Source organism: Phyllostomus hastatus, unplaced genomic scaffold (assembly GCF_019186645.2).
Source record: "Phyllostomus hastatus isolate PE091 unplaced genomic scaffold, TTU_PhHast_1.1 phas_contig_147, whole genome shotgun sequence".
In the NCBI taxonomy this organism is placed as follows: Eukaryota; Metazoa; Chordata; class Mammalia; order Chiroptera; family Phyllostomidae; genus Phyllostomus; species Phyllostomus hastatus.
Window position 1 is genome coordinate 9526660 of NW_025333603.1, and position 25916 is coordinate 9552575.

The window sequence follows — 25916 nt, forward strand, 5'->3', positions numbered from 1 at the left end:
ATGCAGCATCTGGCTTTGGCATGCCGCATACTTCTCACTAAGGGTCACCAGACCCAGCACTAGCACTAGCTGGCCTTTGGTTCACAGCATGGCCTCACATCAGCACCTGCAAGCCCAGAACAAATAGCAGCCATATGCATATCTCTTTGTAGCTCAAACCAGGTGGCCCTGGGCAAGGCACAAGTAGCAACTGTCTTTGGCCTGTACCTCCTGGGAGACCCCAGAACAAGTACATTTGGTAGAAATCTTCAGACCATATCAGAGCACCTCCACTAGGGACATACTCAAGGGGTAAATTCAGCAGGCACCAGAAACCTGCTTAAGTAAGTTCTCTTCTGTGGGGTTGGCCTCTGCACAGCTAATCCACCATGGTGGTTATAGCCAATTCTTACAGAAAAATGGCCTGGGGGGAAATCTCTCTCACTGACATGCTAAGAGTAAGCAAGGCTCAACTACAACAGGAAGGTTTACACAGTTCATGGGGTGGGTGAAGGGGCACCCCTGAAGTACCCAGCTCAGGTGATGGGGAGGCTGTGCCACTGGACCCTACAGGATACTTGCTATATACTCAGATGTAGCAGCTCTACCTAACACATAGAAACAAACATAGGGAAGCTGCCAAAACGAAGAGACAATGAAATGTGCCCCAAATGAAAGAACATAACAAAATTCCAGAAAAAGACTAAAAAAAAAATGGAGACAAGCAATCTACTAGATGCAGAGTTAGAATGCTGGTTATAAGAATGGTGGTTATAAGAATGCTCAAAGAACCTAGGGGAAGAGTAGATGGACTTAGTGAGAACTTCAACAAAAAGATAGGAAACATAAAGATGGAGATTACAAACATAAAAAAGATCCAGTCAGAAATGAGGAATACACTAACTTAAATGAAGAACACATTACAAGGAATCAACAATGGAGTAGATGAAGCAGAGGATCAAATCAGTAGTTTGGAAGATAAGAAAGCAGAAAACACTAACAAAAGAGATAAAAGAAAAAAGAATATCAATAAATAAGAATAAATTAAAGAGTCTTTGGGGCAACTTAAGGCATACCAACATTTGCATCATGGAGGTACAGGAAAGAGAAGAGAGAGAACAAGGGATTGAAAACCTTTGTGAAGAAATAATGACAGAAAAGTTCCCTAATATGATTAAGGATACAGACATACAAGTCCAAGAAAAGTAGAAAGTCCCAAACAAGATGAACCCAATGAAGCCCACACAAAAACACATCATAATTAAAATGCAAACATTGAAGTTAAAGAGAGAATCTTAAAATCAGCAAGAGAAAAGCAGTTCTCAATAGAAACTGCAGGTAGAAGGGACTGGCAAGACATATTCAAAGTGATGCAATGCAAGGTCCTACAACTAAGATTACTCTATCCAGCAAAGCTATCATTTAGAATCAAAGAACAGATAAAGAACTTTCTAGATAAGAAAAAGCTAAAGGAGTTCATCACTTACCAAACCAGTATTAATTATGTAAAATGGTAAAAAAGAAGGAAAAAATCAGAAATATGAATAATAAAATGTCAATAAATCCATATCCATCAACAGCTACCCTAAATGCAAATGGATTAAATATTCCAACCAAAAGACTTATGGAAGTTGAATGGATAACAAAACAAGACCCTTACACATGCTGCCTACAAGAGACTAACTTCAGATAGAAAAACACACAGAGACTGAAAGTAAAGGGATGGAAAAGATATTTCATGAAAATGGAAAAAATGAATAAACAAAAGCTGGAGTAGCAATACTTATACCAGACAAAATAGATCTAAGAAACAAATAAATAAGCTGAACAGAAATAGAATCATAGATAAAGAGAATGCTTTGATAGTTGCCAGATCAGAGGGAGGTTTAGGGGGTTAAAAAGGTGAGGGGATTAGGAAGTACAAATTAGTAGTTATAGAATAGTCATGGAGAATTAAAGTGCAGCATATGAAATAGAGTTCATAATATTATAATAACTATGTTTGGTGTCAGATGGGTACTAAATTTATTGGGGTGATCACTTAGTAAGTTTATAATATCGAATCATTTGGTTGTACATCTGAAACTAATGTAATATTGTATGTCAACAGTAATTGAAAAATGGAAAAACTTTCTAAAGTCAAAAATAAGTCAGAGAATGAAAACTACGGTTTGTTTGTTAAGTCAAAAAATACCAGCAATTACCAATAAGAAAGTTCCAAAGGGAAGAATTTTCTCCCATTACACTAGAAATAAGACCTATGAAGGCAAAGGTTTTTGGCTCTCTCCCCCGTTAGTGCATTGTCAATATCTAGAACAGTGGCTGGTATCTAGGAGATGCTCAATATAAATTTGTTGAATAAATGAATGAATAAGTCAAACTGTCTAATGAGTTAGTGACCTTCACATCACTGCAAGAATGCAAGAATAGTCTTGATTTCCATACAACAGGAAGAAGAGCATGATGGTTGGTGCAAAGTGCTAGGCATCTGAAACATAGAGCCAATTTTGGCTCTACCATTATAAGTTGTTTGAGCTTGAACAATATACCTCAAAATTCTAATCTTTAATTTTTGCATCTGAAAAAATGTTGAAAATAAGTACAACATATCATATAGGATGGTTTGGATAAGTTAGTAAGATATTTACTACAAATCATCTACTAGTATATGATAAGTATAATAATTCAAAGTTATAGAGGTCTTTATAAATTGGGTAGAGGGCTGAGCAAGTTGAACTTTCTGTTCTTTTTTAGACTTATGTTTCCTGAATCATACATAAATCATACTTTCATGAGAATTCTCAAAAGGTGCTTTGTCTTTTGAGTTGTAAATCTCCCAACCTTCCTCTTCCTCCATCCAGAAGACTCTAGAATGTATGACAGCTCTTCTCTTCCAGGAAATATTTTATATGTCAAGTATTTGATGTCATAATCTGTCACTTCAGTTATTTATATTGCATGGTCTGAAGTTCCTAAAGTCAAGTACTTAAGGAGTTGTTTTCAAGTGTATCTGATATTACACTGCCCTTTGCTCTCAGTTTCCTGAAGTTGAGGCTTCATTTCCTACCTCTGATGGGAAAGAAGAAAATATATTTAGGATAGTTTCATAGGAAGAGCAAAAGAAAATTGAGAGGAGATTTGGGAGGACCAATAACCTGGTTATTGATCCATCTATTTTTCTCTTTCTCTTGTTATCAAAATATTCTGAACAATTTGAGTGATAAGCCTAACTATCCATGGATGCCTGTGAGTGAGGACAGAATTATTATTGTTAAGATTCCGAGTGCTGGGAAATGAGCAATGGCAGCACTGAAAGGATCAGGAGATCTGTGTGGTGATAGACACTGTAGCAGCAGCAGTACTTGACCCCTGGAGAGTCACATAAGGAGGGAGGAGGGCAGCTTAACCTGAGGCATAACTCAAGACATGGAGACCCTATTTAGTAAATATAGCTGTGGGATACATTAAGATACAAGTTCACATAGTTTTGTATGAACCTTCTCTAAGCATTTAATAATATCTGAATGAAATACCTTGTGATCTGAAACATAGAAGAGCATGCACAATGATTAAATACACCAAGAGCCACAAATTCATGCTTGATATTATTGACTTATATTCTGATTTTAACAGGATATCTGAAAGAGAGCAGAAAGTCTTGATAAGTATGGCAGCAGGATCATAAAACTCCAGTAGGCATGGAATATTGCTGCTAAGGAAGCAGGGTGTCCAGTTATGGTCCCCATTACACTCTATACTATATATTCTGTGCTCTGACAAGGGCTACTGGCCAGTGAAGCTGAACTAGGGGAAAGCCCATGACCTGGGAGTTATTGGATGAGAATGGAACAGGATTAAATTGAGAAATGACTTTCTACTTATTTTCTTACATTCCAGGGGGTAAACCTATGAAATGAGGAAAATTATAGCACAGGGTCCTAGGCAACTGGATCAGATGTGCCCCTGGTAAAATTTCAGAAAGTTTAAACAAAATGTAAAAGCTCTGAAATGCCAGAAATAAAACTGAAAATGTTTTCTGATAGCCAGTGTTTAATGCCCTGTAGGTTAGGATCAATGTGACAGAAAAATTCTCCCAGGAGTGAACATCCAATATCCTGATAAAAATACACTTTTTAAAAAGTAACAAATTACTGAGTGGTGATAAAGCAAAGAACTCCTCAAACTCCTCAAAGTTCAGAAAATAGGGAAAATGCAATGTCAGCATTTGCTCTATCATTACTACCAATCCTTGGTGACCTTGGTTTAAAATGCTTTGTGTATGACATATTGTGAAAAGAGAAAGCATTGTTTCTGAGGGAATGAAGAAAGTGAGCCTGGAGATAAACAAATAAACTGCAGAATAATATAGGTAATTTTCTTCATATATTGTAATTTTCAGATGCAAAACACAAAATAAATAATCTCCATGTAGTAAACAAAAAAACAGATTGAAGTTAAGCAGGCTGCCCTAAGGGTTTGGCATCTAACAATTGGAATTTAAGGGGCACATGAATTTTAGGAAAAACAAAAATTAACATGTAAAACTAAGAGGTCCATTGTCAAAGCATCTCACTTACCCATTACTTGGCTAGCACCAGGACAGAATTTGCTTTTTCATTTTAAGAAAGATCTCTATTCAAATAAAAAACCAATAAGAAAAGGGCATGAGACCCAAGGTTCTTCATTTACACACCAGCTTCAACAACACTAATTAGGTTGGCCAGTCCAAAATTTGTGAGTAACTCAGAATAGAAATGTAGAGTTGAGAGGGAAACCAAATGTAAGTGTCTCATGAAGTCAAAGAGAGGATTGAACTTGTGAGTTGAGTCAAGGAGTTAATTTTGGATTACAAAGAGACCTAAGAAAGTAAAGTGAGGTTTTAATGAACAGGAAAAAGAGGCTTCCAAGATTTATTTATCAACTTCCTAAATATTCTTCCACGACTATGAGGAAAGAGGACATTTTGTAATTTGCCAATGTTCAGCCTTTGTGAACTGTACCTAGTTAAAGCTACTTTCTTCTGTTCAAGAATATTCTAACAATAAGGCTAAATTTGATCTGAGATCACATCCAAAGACTCTCTGGTAGACACAGATGATGTCTCTCAGGAAATATCCCCTCCTTCTTTTCAGCAATAGTCCTCCTTGAGAAATAAAACCAAAATTATTCCCTGTCCCTGTGTTAAGCAACACTGGGCCCAATCAATTCTCTGTTCTTGTGGTAAACAATTTTGGGGGTAGGCACACTTTCCTGTCCCTATACTAAACAACCAAAAATGAACAGCAATAACATGGCTACTGGCTCAAGGAAATACTTTCTTCTGGGAAATTAGACAGTGAGCCAACAAAACGAATGATGGGCTCATCAAGACTCACTTCAAGATCTTCATCTTACTGTGCTCACCAATCCAAAGGTATTATCTTATAAACTGAAAATTCTAACTAGTTTTTCACCCTGTTGGTAAAGACATGACCAACCTTAAAATCACCCAGTAGAGACTCTAAAGCTAGAACTATATCCCCTAATTACCCATTTTAGAATGCTCTTAATGCTCTGTTAAGATCATGTTCTCTCAAACTGCATTAGGTCTAATAAACTTAGTTTTTGCTTGATCAACAGGTTTTCCAGATCTTTAAGGAGATTGATGCTCAGCAATCCATGTGAACTTGAGTGTCTGAGTTACCCCAAAGAGTACAGCCATGTGAACTATCTGACTATTCCTATTGTGCTTGAACTGCTGATGGGGGAAGTCTTCAGTAGAATGGTTGAACTGTTGTCTTATCTAAAATGGACACTTTCACTCCTCCTACCTCTTGTCCTTTCCATCCACCTTAATTTCTCTGGGTACTACAGCTAGTCACAGGCTGAAGCACAAAGAGCACAATTTTACAATGTTCACCTCTAAGCTCTCTGATCACAACCATCCTTTTCCAGAAAAAGCAAAATGGCCTTGAATAATGGGTGAGGAGCTCTGATCTAATACTGAATATACCACTTATTGGTTGCAAGATCTTTATAACTGGCTTCTCTATCTGTCTATTTCTTCACAAGGTAGTAATAAAGTCCACTCTTGACATCCATAATTTTTTAAATCAATCTTAATTCTCCATATTGTTTTATGTCTTTTAAAGACATTTTGCTTGCAAGTATTTAATATAAAATTCAAACAAAACATATATGTTACCATTTCCAAATGAGAAAAATCAATGGTCTTGAAGGTTAAGTGATGCCCAAGTTCACAAAGCTAGAAATAGTGGATCTAGTACTCAAATGACACATAGCACTTTTGAAGCCTTGAGATGCTAAACAGAATAAAAGCTTTTTCTCTAATTACTGTGATAACTTCCATTCTTAAACACAGCTGCCTTAGCATCTGGTGTTTTCCTTGTTCCCAGACACTTAATAAGGTTTAAATATTACATGTCCATAGCAGTTCACCATTTACAAAGCAATTTCACATCTATTGTTTCACTTAATTCAATCTTTAGTTTGTCACACTGATGAAAACCATTCTTCCTTGATAGAACTAAGCCACAAGCACTCACCTGGTAGGACAATACCTGCCCTTTTCTCTTGACCAGTAACTGGGTTACGCAAGCAGCAAGTGACAGGACCATGGGTGTTGTTTTGGAGAAGAATGCTCATCTTCAGGTGCAATAATCCATCTCTATCCTCAGAGAAGATTTTTGATGAGGCTGGAATTACATTTCCTCTGCTGTCTCTCCACTCCACGTGGACTTGTGGAAACCACCCTCCTGAGTTACACTCCACCATGAGCTCTTTTGTGTCAGAAACCTGAACATTAATCTGTATATCCAAGCCTACAGCTGAAGGAAGAGAGAGAGGTGACATTAGTTATTGACGTGGACTCAAGAATTAAGAAATAAATGGTCCTTCTCATTCTCTGTGGCTGATAGAGTATACCATAAGTTTAATAGTGATGACCACAATTAGAGCAGGGATGATTCTCCAAACCAACCCAAGCAAGCAGGGCACCAAAAGTATTAACCACAGAAGAAATGATTGATAAATTAGATTTTTTGGAAGTTAATAATTTTTGTTCACCAAAAGACATGTAAGAAGTGAAAAAAACAAGTTACAGACTGGAAGACATTCACAATATATCCAAGAAAGGAGTTGAGTCCAAATATATTTTTTAAAATATTATAAATCAGTATGACAGAAAAACCTGGTTTTTAAAATGGGCAAAAAAAGGTGAAGAGGTGTTTGATTTAATATATTTATGTATCCAAATGATCAACAAGTATATGCAAAAATGTTCAACATCACCAACTATCAGGGAAATGATAGTATCAATGAGTACTAATGCCTACCAAACAGTATGTTCAAGAATATTCATGGTAGTGTTATTCATAACTGCCCTAAACTGGAAGTAACTGAAATGTCCAGTCACAGCATTGACTAGTACAAAAACTTCAGAAGAACAAGCTATTGCTATTTACAATAACATAAATGAATAATGATGAGCAATTGCATATTTAAATGTATGACCCCACTTATATCATGCTCCAGAAGGGGCAAAGATATTCTATCATGATAGAAGTTAGAGTAATGGTTACCTCAGTAGGAGGAGATTGGTATTGACTAGGAAAGGAAAGATGTACCCTCCTGGGTGCTGGAAATAGTCAATATCTTGATCCAAAGGGTGAGTTAATGGGTGTTCCCATGTGTAAAAATTCACTGAGCCTCACATTTAATACTTTCACACTCTTCTTATTGTAAAATATACTTCAATAAAATATTTTTAAATCAAAATTAAAATCAAATTCCATTGGGTATCCCCATCTCTACATTGGCTATTCTGAAATTTGTATCATCTCTTTTTGAGCATGGAATCTGAATCAAGTTCTTTTGGGGAGTACATAAGTATACAAATAATAAATAAACATAATTTTTAGAAATAGAAATAATGTTTAGAGATTTTGGCCACCAGTCATAATGATAAGAAAATTTGAGCCCATGTTCCCACTGAAGACAACCCAAATGTAGATGAAATACAAAAAGCATCTCCTAAAATTCACTCAAAGCTCTAATAAGATAAAGAGCAATTACAGGACCTGAACAGGGACAGGATTGGAATTCATAGAGGGCTTAGCCATTTCTGCCTCTGCACATTTGCTTATAAGGGAGGACAACTAATGATCCTGAGTTTCTTTTAGAGAATTTCTTCAAGACAAAGGATTGGAACCCAGAGCCTCAAAAGGGTGAAGATCCTGATACATTAACCCCACCCTACACCCAATTTGTTCTATCAGTTCAATGAAGTCTAATTAAAAGGCTAAAAATGTGTGTGTGTGATTTAACAAACTGGTGCTGAAATTTTCATAAATAGTGTTGCACACTTGTGAAATTACATATGTGTAGCTTACTTAAATGATTAGAGCACTGCACTGTTTGCACATCATGGTTTGAAAGCAGCCTGCATATTCTTTTTTATTTTTTATAGAGAGAGGAAGAGAGAAGGAAACATCAATATGAGAGAGAAAAACATTAATTGGTTGCCTCCCATATGCGCCCTGATGGGAGATTGAACCTGCAACCTAGGTATGTTCCTTGGATTGAACCTGCAACATTTTGGTGGATGGAATGATGCTCCAACTCACTGCGCCACCCTTCCAGGGACCTGCATATTCTTTAATAGGTTTAGGTAAAAATAATATCTGAAACATCTATACAAGGGAAAACATTGCAACTACAGAAGGAATAGAAAAAAATTTATGGGGGCTAAGATGGCATCAGAGTAGGAAGGAACAGATTCCGCTTTCTTCTGCTCAGGGGAGAAAATCCTGACTGATCTATGGAGTAGAGAAGCAAGCAACCAACATACTTCAGCATATGTGAAAACAGGGGACCAAGGATTGTGGTGGAACCGAAAAACTGGACCCTAAGAAGAGTCCTGCAACAAGGTAGGGTCCCAGGGGCCAGTGTGTGGTCCAGGGGCTGCAGCCCTAGGCCCAGGGCCCACTGCTGGGTTTGCCACAGAGTCCTTAGGAGAGAGCCGGGACAACTGCTCCCTCCCCAGCCAAAAAAGGTCTGAGTGGCACTGGGAGGAATCCAGGTGCTAGCAAACACACAAGGGCTGTGAACACCTTTGGAGGCTGTGGACACTGGAGAGGCTGGGTCAGGCAGCAGGCCCTGACCCCCACAGTCACCGGTCTGGCTGCGAGAGAAGCCAGGCCATTGTGTGGAGAGGCAGGCTTGAACAGGAGGAATTTCTCAAGAGGAAGGAGTGAATGGACAGACACTGTTTGGGGAATTCTCCTAAAGTGATCAGTGACTCCAGCCTCCTTGCCACCCAGCCGTGGGCGCTCGGGCGCGTGCAGGGAGAGCATCCTCGCACCCCAGTCCACAGCAGTAACCCTGGGGAAAGACCTGATTCCCACACCCAGGGCGCAAGGCTGAGGAGCCACGTTAGCTTCCCAGACAGTGAGGCAATCAGTGCGAGCTGACCTCTGATCCAGGAAGAAAAGCCATACCAATCACCCCTCAGCCTGCCCCAGCCAGCAAGAGCAGAAAAACCGGTTTGGCCACTTTGAAACCTAGAGACTTTTTAATATGATTCTATTTTTTTAACCATTTTTAATTTTTTAATTTTTATTGTTTTTATTCTCTTTTGATTTCTTTTTCCTCTCTTTCCTGATTTCTTGTTTTATTCCTTTCTCCTTCCTTTCCTCCAATTTTATCTATTCTTCTTTCCTTTCATCTGCCTTTTCCAGTTTTACTTTTTAAAATTTTTTCTAAATACCTACAAGTGAGACAAAATCCTGGATCTGTGAAAAGACCAAAGTTGAACCCAAAGAAGAAGCATCAGAACAGCTGAGACAGTGAGACAAACTTCACTCTGCTATTACAGAGAACCTGCAAGTTATTGCATATTTGTATTATTATTATTTTTCCAGTATTCCTACATCTTTTTAATAGTATTTTTGTATCCCTCTTCTTTTTGTATAGTCTGCTTTGCTAGGCTGGATGTATTATATAACCTGACAGCTTCCCCTGATATCTCTTTCCATACTGTATTGCTAATATACTGTCCTTTAACTCACCTGTGTCCCATTAGCACACTACTCGAGGTTCTGTACTCCCTATTCTTGTTACCTAGTTCTCATAGATTCTGTCATATGATTGTTGCCATAATATTATTGTAAATAACTGCTGTTCCATGCAATTGTAATTACTTCACAACACCACCACCCCCCCACCTCAAATCTTAGCCCATTTCAAAGTTTCCTGAACTCTATTACTGTAGTGGTTAACTCTATCCTCTCACACACTACACCTATTTACTATCCTTTACTTTTACCTTACCTCAGAATCTGACCTCCCACAACCTCCTTGCTTTATAGATCCAACTCACAATCCTTCCTTCCCCAACAAGAGTTTTATCTTCTTTCCATCCTTTCTAAAAATCAGCTAGCTGGGTGGAAGATCACGGTTAACACTATACATAGTCAAAGGATCTCCTATCTTTTCCCTAGTTGCTGCTACTGTAAATATCATAGAATTCTCTGTTGCTGTCTTAAACCATTTTGCCTTCCCCCTCCAACTGATGACAAAAAAGAATAAGTGGAGGCGGTGAACACCAGGATACCCACTGGAAGAGGAAACCCAACAACAAAGAAACCACTAACAGATAACAACAGAAGAAGGTGAAGGAGGGAGTGGTAACCACACAAACCTCAATCCAGGACCTATCTGGAAATACAACTAAACAGTAGAGACAGCACCCAATACAAACAACTGAACAAAAGCAGAGAGAATTCTTTAAACTTTATACACATGGAAGAACGAGCTTCAACATAACCTGCCCTCGCCAACACAACAAAATATAGGAGGTGGTGGACAGAGTGATCCTCATTTAACCAGCTGGTGGGAAGGAACCACCAAAGAAAGACTCAACAACAATAAAAACCCAAAGGCAAACACAAAGCCAACTTAAATGACAGCCCAAGACCAGTAAGCTTGGGATCAAGGAAACTGCACCACTGAAACTCACTGCTATTCCACTAAAAAAGTTTACACCACAATCCCAAGGAGCCGGAACAGATCAATGTAAGTAGCTGAGGCTAACAAGAAGAGTCTCACAAACAATGGGAAGACAAAGAAACAATCACCAAATGAAAGGAAAGGAGGAAGCCCCAGAAAGAATGCTAAATGAAATAGAGGCAATTAAACTATCAGATATTGAGTTCAAAGCAATGATCGTCAGGAAGCTCAATGAGCTCACAATGAGCTACCAGAAACTAGAGGGAAGCTACACTGAACTCACTGAAAACTACATCAACATGAAAAAGGAAATAGAAACTCTCATCAAGGGCCAAGAGGAAATGAAGAATACAATTTCTGAATTGAAGAACACAGTAGAAGAAATGAAAAGCAGGATCGATGAAGCAGAAGATTGGATCAATGAGCTAGAGGACAAAGTAGAAGAAAACACCCAGAAAGGGGAAGAAAAGGAAAAGAGGCTCAGAAAGAATGAAGAGGGATTAAAAAAATGCAAGACAATATGAAACATAATAATATCCGTATAATAGGGATACCAGAAGGAGAATAAGAAGAGCACGGGATGGAAAACCTATTTAAAAAGTAATGATGAAAAACTTCCCTAATTTGATGAGAGAAAAAGTCACACAAATCCAGGAAACACAGAGAGTCCCAATCAAGAGGAACCCAAAGAGGCCCACCTCAAGACACATCATAATTAAAATGGCAACATTTCAAGACAAAGAGAGAATATTAAAGTCAGCAAGGGAGAAACAAGAAGGAACATACAAGGAAGCCCCAATAAAGCTAACAGCTGACTTCTCAATGGAAGCACTCCAAGCCAGAAGAGAATGGCAAGAAATATTCCAAGTAATGAACACCAGAGGTCTTCAACCAAGGCTACTTTACCCAGCAAGGCTATCAATCAAGATAGAAGGCCAAATAAGAAGCTTCTCACACAAAAGAAGTCCAAGAAAATACACCTCTACCAAACCAGCTCTGCAAGAGATGCTAAAGGGATTGCTTTAAGGAAAGGAGGAAAAAGAGAGAGAGGAACACACGTACATAAATGGCAATGAATAAGTACCTATCAATAATAACCTTAAATGTAAATGGATTAAATGCTCCAATCAAAAGACAGATAGTTGAATGGACAAGAAAGCATGACCCACACATATGCTGCCTACAAGAGACCCACCTCAGGATGAAAGACCTACACAGGCTGAAAGTCAAGGGCTGGAATCCAATTTTCAAAGCAAATGGACAGGAAAAAAAAAAGCCAAGGTAGCAATACTCATACCAGACACAAAAGACTTCCAAAAAAGGTCCATAAAGAGAGACCCAGAAGGTCACTTCATAATACTCAAGGGGAGAATCCACCAAGAAGACATAAATATTGTAAACATATATGCACCCAACACAGGAGCACCGAAATACATAAAGAAAATCTTAGAGGACTTCAAGAAAGATATTGACAGCAACACAATTATAGTGGGGGACTTTAACACCCCACTGTCAAAAGTGGACAGATCTTCCAAACAAAATATCAACAAAGATATTGTGGCATTGAACAATACCCTAGATGAAATGGGCTTAACTGATATATACAGAGCCCTCCATCCCAAAGAAGCTAAATACACATTCTTTTCAAATGCACATGGAACATTTTCAAAGATAGACCACATGATAGGACACAAAACAAGCCTCAACAATTTCAAGAAAATTGAAGTCATACCAAGCATTTTCTTGGATCACTAGGGACTGAAGCTAGAAACCAACCCCAAGGGAAAAAAACCAAAACACTCAAAATCATGGAGATTAAATAGCATGCTATTAAACAATGAATGGGTCAAGAATGATATTAGGGAAGAAATCAAAAGGTTTCTGGCAACAAATGAAAATGAACTCACAACAACTGAAAACCTATGGGATACAGCAAAGGCAGTTCTGAGAGAGAAGTTTATAGAGATCCAGGCCTACCTAAAAAAAAGATAGAAATTTTCATACAAACAACCTAACCCTATGTCTACAAGAACTCGAGGAACAACAACAAAGACAGCCCAGAGCAAGCAGAAGGAAGAAGATAACCAAGATCAGAGCAGAATTAAATGACATAGAGACTAAAAGCACAATTCTAAGGATCAATGAATCCAAGAGCTGGTTCTTTGAAAAGATGCACAAAATCGACAAGCCTTTAAGCAGACTCATCAAGAAGAAAAGAGAGAAGACCCAAATAAACACAATCAGGAATGAAAGAGGAGAGATTACAACTGATACCACAGAAATACAAAGGATTGTAAGAAATTACTATGAAGAACTGTATGCCAAGAAATTTGAAAACCTAGGTGAAATGGACAAATTTCTAGCAAAAATATAATCTTCCAAAACTCAATGGAAAAGAAGCAGAAAGCCTGAACAGACCAATAACAGCAAAAGAAATTCAGGCAGTAATCAAAAAAAAGTCTGACACACAAAAGCCCTGGACCAGACGGTTTCACAGAATTCTTCTGTGAAACCATTTCACAGAAGAAAGCATTTAAGGAAGAGCTAACCCCTATCCTTCACAGACTATTCCCAAAAATCCAAAAACATGGAAGACTCCCAAACTCTTTTTATGAGGCCAACATCATCCTAATTCCAAAACCAGATAAAGACACAACAAAGAAAGAAAACTTCAGGCCAATATCGCTGATGAACATTGACGCTAAAATCCTCAACAAAATACTGGCAAACCGCATCCAACAGTACATTAAAAAGATCATACACCATGACCAAGTGGGATTCATCCCAGGGATGCAAGGATGGTACAATATTCGCAAATCAGGAAATGTAATACATCACATAAACAAAAGCAAAGACAAAAACCACATGATCATATCAATAGATGCAGAGAAAGCATTTGATAAGGTGCACCACCCATTTATGATAAAAACACTCAGCAAAGTGGGAATAGAGGGAGCATTCCTCAACATAATAAAGGCCATATATGAAAGACCTACAGCCAACATCATACTCAATGGGCAAAAACTAAAATCTTTTCCACTAAGATCAGGAACAAGACAAGGCTGTCCACTTTCACCACTGCTATTCAATATAGTACTGGAAGTTTTAGCCACAGTGATCAGACAACAAAAGGAAATAAAAGGCATCCAAATTGGAAAGGAGGAAACAAAACTGTCACTGTTTGCAGATGACATGATAATGTACATAGAAAATCCTATAGACTTGGCCAAAAAACTGCTAGACCTAATAAATGAATTTGGCAAAACAGTGGGATACACAGTCAATATCCAGAAATCAAAGGCATTTCTGTACACCAACAATGAAACAGCAGAAGCAGAAATCAAGAAAAAAAAATCCCATTTGAAATAGCAAAAAGAAAAAGAGAATACCTAGGAATAAACCTAACCAAAGAGGTAAAAAGACCTGTATTCAGAAAACTACATAACACTGAGGAAAGAAATCAGGGAAGACACAAACAAATGGAAACATATACTGCATTCATGGATTGGAAGAATTAACATCATCAAAATGTCCATACTACCAAAAGCAATTTACACATTCAATGCAATACCTATTAAAGTACCAATGGCTTATTTCACAGACATAGAACAAACACTTAAAAAATTTATATGGAACCATAAGTGACCCCAAATAGCTGCTGCAATTTTGAGAAAGAAGAGTAAAGTAGGAGGGATCACAATACCTGATACTAAACTATACTACAAGGCCACTGTAATCAAAACAGCCTAGTACTGGCATAAAAACAGACACATGGACCAATGGAACAGAACAGAAGCCCAGAAATAAACCCAAATCTCTATGGTCAATTAATATTTGACAAAGGAGGCAGCAACATAAAAGGGAGTAAAAATAGCCTCTTCAACTCAACAAATGGTGTTGGGAGAACTGCACAGCTGCCTGCAAAAAAATGAAACTCGAGCACCAACTTACACCTTATACAAAAATAAATTCAAGGTGGATGAAAGACTTAAATATAAACCGTGACACCATTAAAGTCCTAGAGGAGAATGTAGGTAGGAAAATCTCAGATATTTCATGCAGAAACTTTTTACTCACATGTCTCCTAGAGCAAGGGACATAAAGGAAAGAATAAACAAATGGGACCTCATCAAAATAAAAAGCTTTTGCACAGCTAAAGAAAACAGTATCAAAATAAAAGGAGAACCAACTGTATGGGAAAATATATTTGCCAATGATACCTCAGACAAGGGTTTAATCTCCAAAATATAAAGAACTTACATGACTCCACTCTAAGAAGACAAGCAACCCAATTAAAAAATGGTCAAAGGAGTTGAACAGACACTTCTCCAAGGAGGACATACAGAAGATCCAAAGACACATGAAACGATGTTCAATATCGCTAGCTATCAGAGAGATGCAAATTAAAACCACAATGAGATACCACTTCACACCAGTCAGAATGGCCATCATAAACAAAGCAACAAACAACAAGTGTTGGAGAGGTTGTGAAGAAAAGGGGGCCCTAGTGCACTGTTGGTGGGACTGTAGACTGGTACAACCACTATGGAAATCAGTATGGAACTTCCTCAGAAAACTAAAAATGGATCTGCTTTTTGACCCTGCAATTCCACTGCTGGGACTATATCCTAAGAACACTAAAACACCAGTACAAAAGAACCTTTGCACCCCAATGTTCATAGCAGCACAATTTACAATAGCTAAGTGCTGGAAACAACCTAGATGCCCATCAGTAAACGAATGGATCAAAAAATGATGGTACACTTACACTATGGAATTCTATGCAGCAGAAAGAAAGAAGGAGCTCCTACCCTTTGAGACAGCATGGATGGAGCTGGAAAGCATTATGCTAAGTGAAATAAGCCAAGCAGTGAAAGAGAAATACCATATGATCTCACCTTTAATAGGAACCTAAACAACGAAACAAAGAAATAAGCAAAATATAACCAAAGACACTGAAATAGAGAAAAGACTGACAGTGACCAGAGGGGAGAGAAGAGGGAATTTCAAGGGAGAATGGGAAGGGTTTAGAGGAACAAATTTAAAGGACACATGGACAAAAACTAGGGGGAGGGTGGTAATGGGAGGAAAGTGGGGAGGGTTGGGTGGGTGGGCTGGAATGGGAGTAAAAGGGAGAAAACTGTACTTGAACAAAGATTAAAATAAAAAGAAATAAATTAAAAAAAGAAAAAAATTTATGTAGTAATATTAATTTCTTTAGTTCATTTTATTAAGTAACGAAAGCACATTGTAAAACAATGTATATAATACAATAGCATTCATTTAAAAATATATGGGTATATATAAATGTTATATACAGGTATACACATATATAGTTGTATGTCTGTGTATTTAAATATGCATCTACATAAGCATGTTTATATATATTATACATTTAAATGTAAAATATCTAAGGAAGTAATATATAAGAAGCTGATCACATTAGTTGCCTGTGAGAGGTGATCTTCATAGCTATAAGATGAGACCATATGGAAGACTTTTCAGCATGCATCCTTTAAATTATTAAATTTTGAATCTTGATGTTTTTATTCCAAAAGTAAATAACATTTTAGAAAAATAAAAAATAAAAAACAAATCAGTTTTTGATGATCACAAGCATAATCATTAAAATTTGTAACAATACCATCTCACTCATAATCCAAAAATACGACTAATGAATTTTGCAAGAACTTTATGGGTAAACATATCAAATTTAACTGAAACATAAATTGAAATAAAATAAAGAAGGCTGAGTAAATGTTCACTGATGTAATAAAGAAACATGGCAAATCTCTCTAAATTAGTTACTAAGTTCAATTCAGTTTCAATCACATTTACTAAGAAGATTTAATTTTGTTATAACAATTCATACTATAATGGGCTAAAGCAGTTTTGAAGGATAGCAAGATTGGAAGATATGCCTTATCATATACCAAGGCACATAGCTGTAATAATTTAAATAAAGCAGTATTGTACAGGGTGCCTCAAAAGTAGGTTTACAGTTGTTTGTATGGAAAATAAAACCATAATTAATAAGTAATGATACAAGAATAAACTGTGTTTTGTGTACTCACAACTGTAACCCTGCTTTGACCCACTCTGTACTAGATATAGATAATTAGATCATTGTGACATAAAAGATTATCAAATTAAAAACTCATGAGAAGCAAGCAAAAACATAACCAGAGACATTGAAATAAAGAACAAACTGACAGTAGCCAGAGGGGAAGGAGGGAAAGGGATAATGGGGGAAAGAAGGGGAAGAGTCTTCAAGAAACATGTCTTTACAAAGCCAAAGGGGGCAGAATTTGAAGGTGGGAGGTGGGGCTGGGTGGGGCAGGGGAAAGTGGCGGGGGGAAAATTGAACCAAGTGTATTGAACAATAATAAAAAAATTTTAAAAACTCATGAGAAGATTCATGCAGAGGTATGGTCTTGGTAAATGACAGAAGTACCTTACAGCTATTAGGAATAGTCAATAAATATATATTTTAATATTGAAAGGCATTATTAACTCATAAAAAACACTAAAACAAAATCTACATAGATTAATAACCAAGTGTGAAAAAAGACCTTTAAAATTTTAGAAGCAAATATTTTTATAACATGAAGATTGGAAGGGATTTCTTAAGTGTGACACAAATCACAAATAATAATTGGTAGACTGTAAATTTGATAATATCAAAATTATATCTGTGTAACATGTCATAATAAAAATGCTTTTTAAAAAGGCAATAGACAAAATAAATTGAAGAACTCAAATGTAAATTGGGCAAAAATAATAAACAGGCAAGAATCTAAAAGGAAAAATTGAGTCTCCAATATATAACAAAGAAAAATGTATTATTAATAAGGGAAACCAAAACTAAAATAAAAATTGCCCAAGTTTAAAATCATGATAATTCCAAGTATTGGTGTAGACATAGCTTTTACATGACTTGAGTCAATTGTAAATTGATCTGATCATTTCAGTGGGCAATTGCCAAAGGAATTTAAAGATATTTGCACAAAATGCCCTTGCAACTTAACTACCAGCTATGTATCTTTGTTTAATTGTTGTTCAAGTACAATTATCTCCATTTTCACCCTACCATGCTCCTCTGCCCCACCCATCCCTGCTTCCCACCCTCAGATCCACCCCTCTGTAGCTTTGTCCAGGTGTCCTTCATAAATGTTCCTTGATCTTAAAAGAACTCTTGCACACAAATACAACAGTTTAACAAAGGAACAGAAAATTGTCTACTACCTTAATGTCCACTGACATGGGCATACATAAATCAATAGTCATATATTTATGACATGAAATACTCTATTTAGTTAAAAAATGGATTGTATCTATTTAAATAAGTATGGATTGATAACAAAAATAAAATACTGAGAGTATAATCTTGTCAATAGAGTATGTATAATGATACTATCATGCAAAATTTAAAAACACACAAAACAATACTATCTATTTTTATGAATAAATATGTAAACCAAATGAGACAATATGAGTTTAATTAATGGTTACTTTTTGAAAAGGAAAAAAGTGAATGGCACCATTAACGAATGCAAAGGAGATTTTACTTGATCTAAAGTAACTATGACTAATTGTTAACCAAGTATCTTTGTAACTATATTATTCTATGTATTTTTCTATACATTATATTATTTCATTTTACTTAGAAGTTATAATTTTTTAAAATGCCAAGAGATCTTTCCCTCATGGCTAGCATTCCCAAATTCTAGATCCTGAGTCTGGAGCAGCACTGCCAAGGAAACCTGGAGATGACTCCTTCGTCCTTACCTGCTACCTTCAGCTCCACAGTGGCTTCTTCAGTGGTATCACCATCTTTAAAAAAACAGTGGTACTGCCCCCCATCAGAAACAGTGACTTTGTAGATTCTGAGGGTCATTTTTCCCTCTCCCAAGGCCTCTTTCAGGATCACTGTGTGATTCTCATAGTTCTGAATGTCATCCTCTTTCTTGTAAATGGAAACTGGTTGGTAGTGATCTTGATACCAGCCCACCTGCATGTGGTCTGCACTCTGTGGGGGGGACAGCTGGCAGCTGAGCTCAGCATGTTCACCTACCATGACCACCTGGTGTCTGCTGGGGGTACTCACAGTGAATTGCTCTGTGGATGAAGTCAGAGATCGAGGTTTTAGTCTGAAGTTCACAGAAGAATGCTTCACTTACATCCTTCTGCTCTAGACCCATTGGCTTTCTCTCTGGTTCTTGATGCCAAGTCCTTCTGACTCAGTTACTCTCTGAAGTATCTTCCCTCTGAAAGCAGCACTCCAGTCTCTGCCTCATTGTCTCTCATGTCCCAGCTTAAATGGCAACTCATTGGAGAAATTTGTTGTGTCTACCCATTTAACATTTCCCCTAATCATACCTAAACATGTCTTCATAGTACATATAACTACCTATAACCTATAACATGTAACATAAAATGTTATTATATATAACATAAAAAATAAAAATATTTTTAATTTCTGTCTTTATTTTCTTTCTTGGCCCATTGATATGTAAGTCACGCAACAGCAGAATTTTGTCTTATTCCCTTTTTAATCTCTCTTTATTATTCTCAGTGCATAAAACATTGCCTGTACACATTAGACATTCTGTAAATACTTAATAAAGGATGGAAGATACTCCTATTATCTAGAGACGGGATGTGGACCACTACTGCTGAACAACATACTTTACTTATCCAACCTACTAACTGCTTTTTTTCAGCATCCAGTTTTGGTGGATCAAAGATGGCCACAAATTTTTTGGCGTTTCTTCTGCAAAGAAAAAGGATCTGTGTCTCCTTCCCTTGAAACTATGTTTTCTGAGAGTGCTTTGCAAATAGAATATGGAAGAAGAAAACCCGCAATAATTTATGAGCTTATCTTAAGAAATGAGCAGTTCTCATCCTTTGTTGTTCCTGTTGTTTTATAACACTTTTTCTGGAAGCTGTGAGCTGCCAAAACGATGTCTGACTATCCTGAATCCACCACAGCAAAAAGGCCACATGTTGACATGCCATTTGATAATCTCAGCTGATTCCAGCCTTCCAGCCTACTGCACCAAAGTTAGATGTGAATGAAGCCACCTTGAGCCCCCCGGAGCATCCTGCCTACCAGCTGGGTATACCAAGTGAGCTCAGTCTATGTCACATGGAACAGAAGAATGCCCTGGCCATAATTCCTGGACTGTGGAATATAATAAAATGATTGTTGTTTTAAATTGCTCATTTTGGGAATAACTTGTTATGAAGCTATAGGTGACTATCACACAGCTCCTTTCCTGCTCTGAGTTTTTGCTCCTTTCAACTCCACCAAATTCATGCCTGTCTCTGCCAACAAGGTTTATCCTTCTCACTGTAAGGATTCTGAATTATCAGACTTAAAGCCCAAAGAAAAATTTGTGGACAGATACAGCTCACACCAACATCATTATTTGAGGTCCTACTAAACTTATAATTCTAAACTAAAATTACAGTCACATAAATGATTAGGTTTTTTCTTAAATATAAGAGATATATTCATTATAATTTTTGCCAGTGATAATTTGAGCCTCCCAGGGGGAGATAGTAGACATTTATCTGTCTCTTCTCCAAGACACATCAATGCAGCTCTGCAGCATAGACCTGTGGCCGAGAAAGACAGTCACTGAAATCGCATTTCTTAATCATACGTTGTTTTGAGACTCATTTATACCCTCAAAACTTTAACATGAAGGGTGTAACCTTCATAACATAGCAATATCAGTGAGAAAACTTCTTCATTTCCTTCAGTGTCATTTATCTCCATTGTCTTTCTTTATAGATGTGACACACCATGAAAAAGAAATAGATGTCCCTACCTGAAGTTAGCACCATCTGTAAGAGCAGAATGGCCACAAAGTATACAGATGCACAGGAAAATGAAGGCTCCATCACAGCTGGAAAATGAAATAGCATTTCATTTGTGAGATCAGGCAGCAAGAATCATGGTAACACACACACACACACAAACAGATAATTTTGAAATCCTGCCTTTTTGAGCAAATTCCCTTTGATATACAACCAAATGACTTAGTCAAACCACAAATGTCAGACCCATTGAGGTAATCTCTTTTTTCTCTTTCCTTCCTGTGCTCTTACCATGGCTCTTTTTCTTAGACCAGAGCACAAAAGTACACAGAACCCAGCTACTCACATCCCCACATTTACTTGGTCCATTTTGCCCTTTGGCCTGGGCCACTTGCTAAGTGGAGAGCCCTGGCTGCTGCCTTTGAAATTGCCTCATTTCCTAAAGCGAACACTTGTATGTCTTCCATGGGGGATATGCCAGCTTTAGCAAAACATTGACAAGCTCACTGTTATGGGTAGGGGCAGACCAGCCTGAATCTATGGAATTTCTAGCCTCACCAACTACTTCCACATGCAGAGGAAATATCACACCAGGGAGGTGGGATCTAGATTCCTCAGTGGCTTCCCAGAAGGCCTAAGTAAAAACACTCATATATGAAGGGATGCTAACAGGTAATAAGAATAAGTAAGCAGATAAATGCTACTCCTTCTTTGTTTTATTTTATAATTTCCCCCCTCACTTTTGGTGCCTAAATTGCATCCCCCCTCCAATAAACTCTTAGTAATAAGTTTGAATTCTTTTTCTAGAAATCCTAGATACAAAAATAAAAAGACACTGCTAAGATATGGAGATAGGCATTGGCATGATGGATTGAGGGACATACATGTATATTTGGTTTCACATATTCAACAGTTAAGCAAAGTCACATACATGAAGGGTCTCAAATATGTCAATAAATGAAGTATTAGATTTTACCTACTAGAATATGGAGTGCCTACATGCAAATATCAACATTGTGATTCTGTTTTGAGATTAGTGTTTTATCATACAAGAATATAAAATAATGTATTAAAGGAGAGAAAAATCTAAAGATCAGATGTCTCATGCAATGGTTTAATCTACCCATTAAAAAGAAAATAGAATTGGAAAAAATAATATAGATGAAAGCAATGACACATATTGGGGGTAGATATTTGTAAAACTTCAACTGATAAAAGAGCTCATATCCTGAATATATATTTTAATTTTTCAATTACACAAATGATTTTTAAGGCAGATAAGCCAAAAGAAAAATAGGCAAGAGACCTGAACAATTTCAATATAAAAAATATCTAAATATTAGTAAAGACAAGAAAAAATATAGAACCTCATTAAGAATCAGGAAAATGTTTATTAAAATCACAGTGTAATATTGCCACACCCACCAGAATGGAGACAATGATAACACCAAGTTTTGACAAGAATGTGGTATCATATGGTATACAGGACGTTCCTCATGTTCATGGCTGGTTTGAGTGCATTGGTAGGATGATACAGCAGTCTGCCCTTACCTGAGAGAGATACATTCCAAGATCCTAGTCGATGCCTAAAACTGTAAATAGTACTGACCTCTGTATAGACTATGTTTTCCTATACATGCATACACTTTATGGCTTCCTTTTGGTGTATCTAAATAGCCAGCATCACTACTCTTACATTTTAGGGCCATTATTAAGTAAAATAAGGCTTACTTGAACCAAGCACTGTGATATCACAACTGTTGATCTATTAACTGAGGGTGCTACTAAGTGACTAATGTGTGGGTAGCATATACAGTGTGTATCTGCTGTACAGAAGGATGATTTATCTCTGGGGTGAGATGAAGCAGGTCAGTGCAAGATTTCATCATGTTGCTCAGAATGGCATGCATTTTAAAACTAACTTATTTCTGGAATTTTCCATGTAATATTTTTGGACTGTGGTTGACTGTGGGTAACTGATACTGCAGAAAGTAAAACCACAGGTAAGAGTATACTACTGTTTTGGAAGTAATTTAGCATCTTCCACTAGAGTTGAAAATACACATAGCCTATGATCCAGCAATTCTACATCTGTGTATATAATCAAAGAAATACATGACATATGAACAAGTGATATATGATAAACTTCATGGTGACCTTATTGGTAATAACTAAATTAAGAAAAATACAAATATCTTAACAATAAGCCTACACATATAACCCAAAATAATATCAATATCTAACAAACAATTTCACAAACATAATGTGAATAACTGAGTCTTAATTAGTTAAAATCTCTTATCATTTATAATAATTTAGCTACATACGCTCTTGTGTTTTTTAAATAGCAAATCATATTTTTCTAAATACATTTTGTTTATTTAAAAATTACTTGCATTTCTGCTAATAATAGAGTTAGCACACACAGCTTTTCAAAACTATTATTTATTAATAAAAGCAACAAAAATATAAAGTCCTCAGGGATGAATGTACTAAAAAATTTAAAAATTTTATTAACAAAATTATGACCCTCTATTATAATAGTACCTATTGGAAAATACTACATAATTATTCTAAATCCCAGAGACAAGTGTTTATGGACTGGAACATTCGGCATCACAAAGATATGAAGTCTATACAAAACACTCTATAGAGTCAATGTACTTTCAGTCACAATTTTGACTTTTGGGGTTTTTTTGTTTGTTTGTTTTATGAATCTTAAAACAATGACTGTAAAACATACATAAAACAGTGATGGTCCAAAAAAGAGCCAAGATTCTTCTTCTGAAGAAAAAAATGTGAGAAAATATGAGTTAAGTGATATCAAGACTTACTATAAAACTATTACAGTTATAAAGAATTGTGATAGTAGTGTAGATATAGATGAATGGATAAGCCAAAATGGAGATCTCAATAACAGATACAAATACCGATGGAGGCCTGGTCCATGATAGAACTAGCATTGCAAATCAATTAAGGAAAGCATCACTGCTCCATGAATGGTGCTGAGACAACCGCATGGGCAAAGTGGAGATTCTAAGTCTATAAACTATACAGAAGCTAAGTCAAAGCTATCAAAATGTTACATCATTTTATAGGAATACACTTTCATGAAATTAGGAGATGGAAAAATGTCTTAAGCTGTGAATAAAATGGCAATGGAAAATATTAAATTCAGCTCTGATAAATTTAATAGTATGTTTATCCACAGGCATTATAGAGAAAGTAAAATGGCAAGTCCTGATACAGAAGAATTTGAAAGACCTAGAAATAACAAAAGATCAATATCTAAAATATATTAATTACTTTTTATCATATAAATCACTAGTTATCACTTAATAGGAACAATTCTATGTTTTGTCTTGATAAAGAACATCCAGTGTACATGGAGAAACTCAAACAATCAAAACAGAGTACACTTTTCAGATTCCTTGCAACTAAGTATGACTGTTTTCTGGCCAATACTATGTAAGCAGAACTGTAAACAACTTTCCTTAATCCCTAAAGGCAGGAGGCACACCTTCTTCTTCTCTTCCTCCTTGGGGCAAGACTGAATACCATCCTGATGGCTCTACTTCAGATATACCTTGAACCTTAAAGTGGAAGCCATAGGTTGAAGATGATGGAGCACCAGGTAAAATAGAAGGAACTTGAGTCTTTAAATGTACAGAGTTGCCCCACCAAACTTTTTATATTGTTTAATGATGAAACTCATTTTTTTCTTAGATGGATTTGGATTGCAGTTCACAGTTGTTCAGCTTATTGTTATTCTTTAATGTAAATAAATATATTATACATACTATTTATACCAATTTAATGTCTACCTTTATCTTTAAGGTTTTCTTAAAGAAGATCAAAGAAGACCAAAGACAAACATTTCAAGACTGGTAGGTCAACTTCTCAAGATTGTTAAGGACCTAGATTCCTACCAGATGTTCTGGAAGTACCTTCTCCACTCCCTTAAACACCCACACACTCCAATGAATGACTGTGTGCTGCAGCTTATTTTCCCAGTCTAAGATGTATGTATATCCCTTCACAAGAGAAATTCAAAGGTGGCAACCCCACCCAGTGTGTGGGACTGTTTGTTCAAACTCATTTTTGCCATTAGTATTTAACAACAATTCTTAAGCAAGTACAAGTTTCAACTTGACTTGCCTCTCCTTGAAAATAGAACATGAACAATGTTGTTTATTATATATCATATGGTTTGAATCATTTAAATTCTCTTTTATGAAAAATCACAATAAAGTGTCTGAATATTATGTCAGGGAAGCTTGTGAATGATCATTACAGTGTGTGAAAATGGAAATAGGAAGGAGAGTCTTCGTCTTGATAAAGGCTACCTATAGACATCTCCATAAATACAGTGTGGAAAGAAACCTTTGGAATCTTTCTTCTTAAGTTTAAAGTTTTATATCTAACACAATAATAAAATAAAATGTCAGTACAGTACAAGTATTAGAAAAGGACAAAATGAATAAATGTGGATGATATAATTTACATAGAAAGTGATAAGTAAATAGATAAATACAAATAAAATTTTTAAATAGTACTCATTTTCTTCAGTTTAATTAAGTTAGTTTAAATAATGCATGAGATCTCTTTGGAGTTTGAAAAATATTTTTATATGCCTGAATAATTGGATAACCACATAATGTTTGGGGAGGGGAAATACTAACATTTTAAAGATAAATCACCTCATAGTAATAATAGACTTAATATAATGCTAGTAGAATATCAGGAACAATAAAATATTTTAATATCAAAATTATGTGAAAGACTTAATATTTACTAATAGCTAAGATAATTATAAAACAAAAAGTTTTTCAAATTCACTTTATCAGATATTAATAAATACATAGTAAAAGAAAATACACACAGAGTGTTCTTGGTGCAAGAAAAGACAAGTCCAAATAAAACATAATAGAGTCAAGAAAGCTAACTGTGATATTTGATATATGTGGTATAAGCTGATCTTCCTCTATTCTCCCCTCTGATCCATCCTCACTACTCTCCTTAGTCTGTAGCTTGCAGAGCTAACCTCCACCAAGTCAATCATCTGGGGTCCCTTTCTTTCTCCCCTATGGTGGGCATGGGTGGGA

General features: G+C 36.3%; 1 protein-coding gene across 1 annotated transcript in view; it reads right to left on the minus strand.

The window, feature by feature from the left end:
- Nucleotides 1-25916, minus strand: part of LOC123831317 (putative selection and upkeep of intraepithelial T-cells protein 1 homolog) — a 43875-nt gene that overhangs the window by 7818 nt on the left and 10141 nt on the right. Inside the window, exons 2-5 of the mRNA XM_045858173.1 lie at nucleotides 20823-20900; nucleotides 18775-19104; nucleotides 6525-6806; nucleotides 3513-3617 (exon numbers count right to left, since the gene is read on the minus strand). Of these exons, the coding sequence (XP_045714129.1) occupies nucleotides 3513-3617; nucleotides 6525-6806; nucleotides 18775-19104; nucleotides 20823-20900 (795 nt within the window). The remainder of the gene's footprint in view (nucleotides 1-3512; nucleotides 3618-6524; nucleotides 6807-18774; nucleotides 19105-20822; nucleotides 20901-25916) is intronic.